Genomic DNA, 10,633 nt, shown 5'->3' on the forward strand with positions numbered 1-10,633 from the left:
GGTCTGGTCACATGTCGTTGAAACAGAGGCGACTCGGCAGATACTGGCGGCCATTTATTTTGTTGCCACGGATGCATATTCTGTTGTTGTGGCATGTGAAAAAGAATGCTAAAATTATAACCTTCCGTTTTATGTGCCTTTAAAATGTGATTAAATATATTTGATAGCAAACTTGCTTTTAATATCTTGAGGGCAAAGTCGTACTGAATCTGAGACGATAACGACGACCAAGTCGAGGAATTTGGCTTTACGAAAATATCACATATCATACAAATGTTTTCGTATTGACGTCAGAAGAGATGCCGTGTGTCTCCCGTGTTAGTGCGTTGGATCTTTGGTCTCATACGTTTTTTGTTTAGGATTTTACAAATCTTTTTAATTTCAGTGATTTCCTTGATTTTTTCCTCCAACAATAATATGCGTAATTTTGGTTTTCCCTTAAATTCAAATAACTAAAATGAATATTATGATGGGCTTGAAAACTTTATGACTTAATAACTCTGCAGTAAAACAAGTAACGTTATATCTTCTATTGTAGGATTAAACAGAATTTCCATATTTTCATCCAATTTTCCGAGACAAAAACTGTCTTCTTTTTTCCCCTTTCCTGCGGGTAAGGTACTCTCGGAATAGGGCTATCAGGACCTACAAAGTTTTGGTAATTCAATTCTGAAGACTTTCTTCCCTCCCTTTAAAATTTACAGGGACAGGATCTTCCCTTTTTTCCTTTATCTTAAAATTTCCTTACATCTCCACAGTAAGATTGACAAAAAGAAAAACAAAAAAATATGAGGAGGATTGTTGTAGATGTTTTGTTCCATCGCCAGGATTGCCGACTGGCGGAGGACACACCAGCGGTAATAGCATAAGCAGTATTAACACCTTCAGCAGCAGCAGCAGCAGGAGTAAAGACAGCACTGGTGGTGAGGAGGACGTGTGGGCGGCGGCGGGGAGCGAGGGAGGGGTAGAGGCAATGGCCAGCTGGATCCTGGGATTGGTGCCTCCCCTGGTGCTGGTGTTGGGGACTTCCCTCATCGCCCTCCTCCTCATAGCCCTCATCCTTGTCCTGCTGGTGATGAAGTTCAACGCAAGGTCGAGACAGCAGCGGCAAGAACATGTGAGTGTTATGAAAAAAAAAACTCGTGCACACTGAGACGACACAAAACCTTGCAAACATGTATCCTGCATGTTTTTGTTACTTTTACTTTTTTTTTTGTTTTGTTAGCGTATTAGGGAAGGATAATATCTACATGTAACACCTCAGATACTTCATTCATTCTGAGGATCAAAGTTCTGAGTCAGGCTTACTAAAGTTTTGTCCTATTCCTAATGAGTTGACCTGCGTGCGCCAGAAATTACTCCACTTAGTCACCGCCATACTGATGATAGGCTTACATTCTGGATCTGAAGGCCCATACATCATCTGCATAGAATGAAGGTAATTTCGTATCTACTGAGCGAGCATGAAGGAGAGTCATGTCGCGGTAGAATCGAAGCCCACCACGCTACACCAGTCTACATCACCGCTAATACCCGCCTGCCGCCACACCCGCCACCCAGGCACGGGCGTTAATGTTTAATATTCTTAATTTATGCATATTGCAAATTTGTCTTTATATAAAGTAGCTATGCATGTGTGTGTGTGTGTGTGTGTGTGTGTGTGTGTGTGTGTGTGTGTGTGTGTGTGTGTGTGTGTGTGTGTGTGTGTGTGTGTGTGTGCGCGCGCGTGTGCGGTTCTCCCCTCGAAAACAATGGAAGACCGGCTGAACTAATACACCGGCTCGTTGAACTGCTTGGGGGAGAGAAGGAAGAGAGAAAAATCCCCAGATTGATACAATATCAAGAGTTTCTTTCATTTCTTTTTTCTTTTCCTTTTTATTGTGGATATGGAGTTTTCATGCACCTTCAGAATACTAACTGAATGGTTAGCTGAAATACCGGGTATGGTTCTTGAAATACGTTTGCTGCACAATCAATATATCAATTAAAATATTACTGATGAGCATGATAACGTCGATATGATGTTCATTAGGTTAGCATGCCTTCATCCCCCGAAGTAAGAAAATAATGTGTCATCTTTATTTACTATGAATAGTTAGTAAAAATCAGAACTTTGAAAATTGAAGGCTGATATTCCTTCGTCCTACATGTACAAGACACACCCTAAAAAGTTTTCATCTTCTTTGATAGTGTCGAAATATGTACAGCTTTCTTTAAGTCACACCACGTGATATTCTTTTTTCTACAGACCAAGCGGAGCGGTGAGGTTACGCCAGAGGACAACACCGCCGCCCCGCAACCAGGTGAGGGGCGCACAGCAATACGTAGTGAACAGTGACTGGCTTAGATGGAGCGAAACACGACCACAATCTCCCCTCAAAGGAAAGTGTTTATGGAGTAAAACATACGAGGGTGAGGGTGATGGTAGATGGGAAGGGAACTCACTCACCCGAAAAGGGACTCACTCACTCAGCAGACCGCGGGGAAGGATACTCGACGAGGTGAACACTGAAGCTTGATTACCGTTGCACCTGCTCACCGGAAAGAAACGCTGCAGGAAACGCGATTTTTATTTATTTATTTTCTCGATCAAACAGTATTTATATTCCTTTCTTTTATATATAAGTGCCTATTCAAAAACATAAGATATTCTGATATGCCTTGTACTACGCAAAATCTTATGGTGTGCATGGTGAGGTTATGCAGCTTCCTGAAATGCTATGAAAAGGAATGCACACTATACTGTCACCTGTGTTTTTTTTAGATGCTTACAAAAAATGTGCCGAAGGCTGGTACGTACAGAAAAAAGAAAAAAAAAATACAAGGTATCAATTTTTTTTTATGTCTCTGTGTCTCTTTGTGCTGAATATTGCCGTCACTCACCTACACTTGTGCGGGGAAGCGCGAATCCTCAGATGACCTGTGCAGCATTACGAACACTGAAGCAGGGAAGATCTCTGGTCCCTTTAACTTGCACCACTTTTCTTTTTCAATCCCATTTTGTCCGTTCATCGACTTTATATTTTGCTGTTTTTTTTTTTTTTCTTTATGAGCACGTTTATTTATCTTTTTACTTATGTTTGGTGTGTGGCTGAATTATGCCAGAGCAAAGAAAATGTTTAGGTGGCATGGAACATGAATGTTTCATTTGACAGAGTATAGAATTTTGTTAGTGGTCTTATGGTTATAATTAACTTTTTTTCTTCTCTTCATCATGACTTACAATTACTTTTCTTATTTAAGTGTAAATGAAAGCGGTCTGCAGAAATATACGTATTAGTAAATATGTTTTGATGTCTAGTTGGAAAAAAAACTCGAATGAGGTAGAACAACAACTTCAACAATTATGATTATCATCAGTAATCTACATCAACAACAACAGCAGCAGCAACAACAACAACAAAAAACAACAACAACAACAACAACAACAACAACAACTATTACTACTACTACTACTACTACTACTACTACTACTACTACTACTACTACTACTACTACTACTACTGTTACTACTACTACTACTACTTACATCTTACTAAAACTACTTACTATTTACTACTACTACTACTACTACTACTACTACTACTACTACTACCACTACTACTACTGCTGCTGCTGCTGCTGCTACTACTACTACTACTACTACTACTACTACTACTACTACTACTACTACTACTACTACTACTTCTTCTACTGTTACTGCTGCTGTTGCTGCTGCTGCTGCTGCTGCTGCTGCTGCTCCTCCTCCTCCTCCTCCTGCTTCTACAGCTATAACTGATACTACAGCTACTAACTACTACAATTACAACACATACTTCTATTAATGTTGAACATATCATGTGCACAGTATCTCCAACATTTTACCACACTGCGCCCTTTATATTTACCTCGGCAGGATCGAACCTTGGGGGCGATGAGACGAGCGAGTCCTTGGCCGAGGGTGGCAGTGTCGGTGATGGAGAAGGAGGCGTGGCTGAGGTGACAACAACAGTTGCCGGCGACAACAGGGAGGTGGGGGATGGCAGCGAGACGGGGATTGAAGGAGAGACGATGAGTCAGGCCGTTCCAGCCGAGAGACATCTATTATCAGTTGCCCACGATGGGTCCCTGCAAGGTGCATGCAATTCACAGGTGAGTGACGGAAGGCTAGGGGGGGATAATGGACTCTCGCTCGCCTTGAGGGCTTGGAAGTAGATCCCCACGTGTCAAATATTTATTTTCGGAGAATCTAAAATCTACTGAATTGTGGCATTGCAACAACGAAATTATATGACTATGTGGATCATTGTTTTCAGCATCAACATGATTTAGATAGGTACGTCTAGTCCGTGGCAGTTTGAGTATTTTACGATTTCAGGTATAAGGAAATGTCCTAGTTTCTCATTCCACGTTTGTATGTAGCACCAGCTGAAGAAGTGTCCAGAACGTGTTACTGATTTGGTTCCAGGGATTTGGTGAAGGCTAACATTAACTGAATGTATTTATAGAAAGCCTATCTGTCCGGTCATTCACAGCTACCAAGATGACAACAGTGCGTGAATTTCCTTCATCGTATGCAGCCCTTCGATTTTCCTTCTCCGAGTGGCTTACAAGAGTACATTAAGGTTATGAATGAGGAATGAATGTCGATCTTCCATTAACTTGCGAAACTCTATTCATGGCATGTGTGAGTGGAGGCAACATTCCTTTTGAGACAACAATTGATGCATGGAATATTGATGGCGGAATAATGACTTAGGTTAGCCTGTTGCTGTCGAACTACGTAACAAGAAACACTTCATATCACTGCCACGCCAGAGATGCATTGATGGCATGGTCTTGTGTTTATATGACTTCTTCCCTTTTAAGCCATCTTGCAGATCTATTCTAATTCATTTCATATCTATATATCTATCTAAATCCATCTATCTGTCTGTCTGTATCTATCTATCTGTCTTTCTGTCTGTCTATTTACATGTATAGATATATAGATAAAAGGATAGATTGATGGATAAATAGATAGTTCGATAGAAAAAAAAAAAAAATATATATATATATATATATATATATAGAGAGAGAGAGAGAGAGAGAGAGAGAGAGAGAGAGAGAGAGAGAGAGAGAGAGAGAGAGAGAGAGAGAGAGAGAGAGAGAGATTAATAGATAGATATATACGCGAGATTTAACGTTGTGATGAACAGCGCTTTGGGATTACAACGAAATTTTAAGGGTTGTAAGCTCTTGTCAGCCAGAGAAAATTTCGGCAAGTCTCCTGCCAAGCTTTACTTAGGAGGGAATTACTTCAGTTCAAAAGATTATTCAATTCCCTATGTGAAGTTTGTAATAATAATTTATTACATGATCTTTTTTTACAGTTTACTAAAAAGAGTGGTATTATTTTTAGTCACTGAGTGCAATACCTATACATAATAAAAAGTATATGATACCTAGACTCTAGAAATAACACTGATGACATGGCAGCTGAAGTGTTACTATCTTAGGAAACAACTTGTGCGCATTTGGAAAGACGGTGGATCAAATTATTTTGTCTATATATTTTTGGTTCTTGTTTTTTGGGTTTACAGTCATTGATTTACTTGACTTACTTCACTGCATCATTAAAGAAGAATATATATATATATATATATATATATATATATATATATATATATATATATATATATATATATATATATATATATATATATATATATATATATATATATATATATATATATATATATATATATATATATATATATATATATATATATATATATATATATATATATATATATATATAAAAGAGAAACCAAATGTCAGGAACTGAATTGCAAGGAAACTTGCAAATTAAAAAAAAAAATCATACAGTAACGATAAATACTGAACGAAAAAGAAAATACAAAGAAAAAAAAAAAAAACCCACCTGAGTGTAACAATAAAAATGCATCGCGCTGTGTACTGACTCAGTGATTTCTTCACTGGTGTGTGTAGAGTGACTGATGCGAAATTATCACATGCGCAATGTGAGACCTTCGTCCTTATTTTGTGTAAGTACGCTGTTCCTGAAGAGCTTCGTGAATGCGGAGTGAGGACCCCTTTTTGCGAATCTTAATATTTTATCTTGAAGGGTTAACAATAGTGCATTCATGGCATCCATTACATGATCTTCAAAGAGTCGTTTGACAATGTAACTAACATTTGCAAGTTCCTCCACCACTGTGCAAACTGCTGGACAATCCGCAGTGAGGAAGGAGGAGGAGGAGGAGGAGGAGGTGGAGGAGGAGGAGGAGGAGTAGCACGTCTAATCGTTCGGCCTTTATTAAATGTAACTTTGGCAGCTGGAGGGAGTATAAACTATTGTTGGAGTGCGTACTGATGCGAGCCAATGTTCTGTCTCCAGCACATTAACACTTGAAGTGGACAGATAATGATTTTAATGAAGCCATTCTCTGAGGACGACGAAGCAACATGTCCCCAGTTCGAAACACAAGTTGGAATCAATGGTAATGATGGCTTTGTTTATTGAATAGATTACGGTGTATGTTTGCATAAATGTAGTAGTGTAGCGTGGCGCCGTTGTGCTCGTAGCACAACTGTACCCGACTGTAAGAACACACGCACACACACACACACACAAAAAGAGAGAAAAAAGAAGAAAAAAAAACGAATCAAGGTAATAGTCTATATTTATATCCGAATGTTACTAACCGTCAGTCAGGGGGGAGTGACAGCTCATTCACATAACTTTATTCCTTGTATAGTCCACACAGTTCTTCCAACAAGTATGTAGCACTTCCATAAACTGTTATATTTTATTATTGATTACTGCAATTAGAATGTGGCACGCTTATAATGCTTCAGATGGAAATTCTGAATTGTTTATTGAGAGAGGAATGCTCATCGAAATTTGATTGTTGATATTGACTGCATAGTTGAAACACTGTAATATAACTTCATGCACCATTTGTTTTCTGGTGATCCAGTAATTAGGTATCCCATGCAATGGTTTTCGTATGTTGCCTTCATTCAATATGTAATATGACTGATCAGAGAAAATTATTTTCAGACTAACGTATCAGTACAGATGATAAATAATAATTATCCCTGTTTATTAATAGTTATAAGGAAGGAAACAGTACAAAATTTTATTTTCGATAAAAAGATCAAATTAAACCTGTGCATCTGAAAGAGACACGCAGTCGTGCTGACTATTAGCTTAACAAAACAGAGAAGAAATGCAATACTTACGTTGAGAGAGTCCAGACAAGTGGGAAGCTGATAACCAGTCTGAGCGCCTCAGGCAAGAGGTAAGGCCTATGGAATTGTATTGGTTTCGTATGAGAGTGTTTGAGTGAAGCATGTTCATTATATCATAGTAAAATAAAAGTGGATTGCTCTTAAGCACACTAAATGAAACATGCGAATTGGCCTGTTGTGGACTGTAAGAAACCGAACAGCCAAGTTGCATATGACAGCTGTTCAATGAATTACCGCTGGGTAGCAAACGGTGACCATTGTGAAAATGGGACTTCCCTTTCAACACGAAGCATGAATGAACAAATTTAGTTAGATAGTTAGGTAGACAGATAATTGCTTTTGACATATAACTGTAGTCATGACTCCAATAGAATCGGAGATTCTGCTCTCACCCTGACAGGGAGGAACGGCGGCATGGTTGTCAGGGAGCACCGCCACGATGCCAAGACTGGCAGTGCGCTGGGCGGGTGTGGATCCATCCACGCGCGGCTTTGTACGCGGTAAGTAGCAAATTTGACACATATCTGTCATACTATACATGTCATACTATGGACTCAGTTTCATTTTCTAGAGAAGTAAACCATTTGTGAGTAAAGCGTGATTTCCCACGTGCCATTCTGACACCTGCAGGCTTACGCTCCATCGACACCTCTCTGGGCACCTCTACCTCCAGCATTTGCACGGGAGTCTCCCAGTGTGGTGTGGGAAGTGTCGCCGACATGGGAATCCTGAGACACGCGTCTCGCACGGGCAGTCTGAGCGGCATCAGTGATCTGGACCGCGGTGGGACAGCGATGCTTTCATCTGCACATCTGAGTGACATCACTGCCGCCGGCCAGCTCGGTCTGGCTGCTGCTGGCGTCGGCGGCTGCGTGTCTGTTATCGGCATTGGAGATTTCCCTAACGTAGGCGGCATGAGTGCCATCAGTAGTGTGGGCAGCATGGGCGTGATTGGGGTGCCGGGCAGGACGCTGACTGACACGTCGGGGCTGCACTCCGCCACAACACACCAGCCTCTGCAGGTGATGCCTGGCGCGGGCGTTGCTGCCCGACCCCACACTCCCCAGCTAACTCCAGGCACTTGGAACACTAGGTTATGAGGCTTCAAATAGGCATGGACACTTCAATCTCTAACACTGCCAGGGCTGCCATGCTCTCATCCTACGCGTCTCTCCTAAAAACGGTTAAGGATTCCTTTCCCTATCTGTGTCACGATAAATAAACGAGTGAAAAAAAGACAGGTTCTACGCCCTCACGCTGGCAGGATCGGTCAGGAGGGACGGTGACTGGACGTTTGGCCTAGGAGTGACGGCACCTGCGCGCGTCAGCCTGGTGCAGCATCTCTGCCGACAAGTCTTTCGTAAAGACTGGCAATGATGAACACCACTGTCTTCCCTACCAGTTACTTTCAAATTGCCTCATACATTACCATGAACTTCGACATACATTTTGATTCAATAATATTATGTAACGCATCACATGAAAACTGTCGATATGACGTCTCGTGAGTGACTGAACCAACAGCAAGTCAGTCATCGTAGAAACTCCATCACGTTTACGATTGTTTTGTGAAACTAATTACTTAGAATTTTTGTGTTCAGATTTTTATCAAATACTACAACGTTGTGTGGTTTAGCTCTTAGTTGGGATCCGTTGTGGCTGCCTGGGACTAAAGGTGTCACCGCAGGGACGAGAGGAGGTGGCTGCCAGCGCCCCGAGGGATCTTTCGCTGCCAGCACTGTCGACACCCACCTGGAGATATCACTTTACAGCGGCCTTTACTCAAATGGTAAATTGTGTTTTCTGTAAGTGTATGTTATTGCTAGGCACAGAAGTATACATTTTGCATTTAGACATTTCTGAGTAATATTAGTGGTAAGTAGAGTTTACGAGTAGAACATGGCTATGAAGACATAAAAACCTGCATACTTCATCCCTCATATTTTGATACCATACGAGTATAGCTAATAAATCAAAAGGTATTTTCATAAACACTCCTATACTATAATAATAACATGTAAACAGTAAGTTCGGGCATCTGCGCCGAATGTCATTCTGTACACATTGTTTCTGTTGGTGTTCTTTCGTAGCACTTGTAATATGTATGGAGACTATCACGATATATTATAATTTGAACATGCAACAGACTAAATAAAAAAAGACAAAACTGTGAACTTTTAATTTAAAATAACATGACGATGTTGAAAACTAAAAAAAATTAGGCTCAAATGTGTCTGGCATAATCTTTGCCAGCAACGAATGTTCAAGAAATAATACGGAAATGTAATAAAAACATCCATATTTTTGTTCACAAATTAAAACTTCAGAACTGCATTACACTATGTTCACGTACAGCTAAGAATAGGTTGCCTGGTAACGCAACAATGGTGGCGAGGTTGTACGTAACTGTTTATATTACTGAATGAAAACTGTGGATGTATAACACATTACACTGCAAGAATCTTATATGTACTTTTGTCATTTTCTACTCTCCGCTGCACTGACAGATTAGGGCTCTAAGGCATAGTTGTAGGGTATTCAAGGTTTTCTGCACCCCAAATTTTTTTGGGGGAATAATTACAATCGTCAGCTAGAACATCCAACTAGCACGACTCACAACAATCTTCTGTGAGCGGCAGAGGCAGGCACCCGCCGGCAGCTGCCCCAGATGAGTGAGCGGCGCCGCCACCACCGCGGGGGGTAAGTGGGAACACACCGCCACTTGGTGTCAGGGCGAAGGAAGATTTCGAAGCTCCCTTGGAAAGTTGGAAAGTTTTGCCTCTACACTTTGTTATTTAACTGAGTTCCTCTATTATTTCAGGGTGCTGTTTACTGGCAAACTTTGAGCCGTAACGGGAGGAGTATATCTAGAACTGATACGCTTCGGTGGCTTGCGATAACGAGCTTTCCCTTCCCCAGCCTCAAGCAGGACAAAATTAACTTTGGTGCCACCTAAAGTATGGAAGAGGTATTCTGGGGAAAGACTGTGTGACTGGTGAAGTATTTGTAACGTATAATTTAACTATATAGTTCAAAGTTGTGGCACACAAATATCAGAAAATTAGCTGACGACGCCACTGAGATCACAGAAGACGAGTGTGTGTTTGTGTGTGTGTAATACTTCAAAATACTCCTGCATTCAGTAGTCGTGGGTTTCTTTTATATTTCGTAGTAGTGACCAGAGGACAGCCGTCAGACACCCTTGACGCAACGATGTGTGGCTGCTCCACACCTAGCGCCACAGCTTAGAGGGGATGGGTATATGAAGGCCGTGACTCTTGAGAAACTCGTATGTGAATTGACTAAAGCTGATTTAAAATGTAACATCGTCAGAACAATGCAATACGAACAAACTTTGTATTATACTTTACACATTATCTTATTGTGGGCGTGTGAT

General features: G+C 40.8%; 1 protein-coding gene across 1 annotated transcript in view; it reads left to right on the plus strand.

Annotated features, from left to right (window-relative positions):
* LOC135107236 (uncharacterized) overlaps positions 1-9,404 on the plus strand; it is a 15,894-nt gene extending 6,490 nt beyond the window's left edge. The window contains exons 5-9 of the mRNA XM_064016896.1: positions 828-1,117; positions 2,249-2,303; positions 3,896-4,131; positions 7,637-7,736; positions 7,867-9,404. Of these exons, the coding sequence (XP_063872966.1) occupies positions 828-1,117; positions 2,249-2,303; positions 3,896-4,131; positions 7,637-7,736; positions 7,867-8,336 (1,151 nt within the window). The 3' untranslated portion in view covers positions 8,337-9,404. The remainder of the gene's footprint in view (positions 1-827; positions 1,118-2,248; positions 2,304-3,895; positions 4,132-7,636; positions 7,737-7,866) is intronic.
* Positions 9,405-10,633: the final 1,229 nt, after the last annotated feature.

The sequence above is a fragment of the Scylla paramamosain genome, chromosome 15 (genome assembly GCF_035594125.1).
Source record: "Scylla paramamosain isolate STU-SP2022 chromosome 15, ASM3559412v1, whole genome shotgun sequence".
NCBI classification, from domain to species: domain Eukaryota; kingdom Metazoa; phylum Arthropoda; class Malacostraca; order Decapoda; family Portunidae; genus Scylla; species Scylla paramamosain.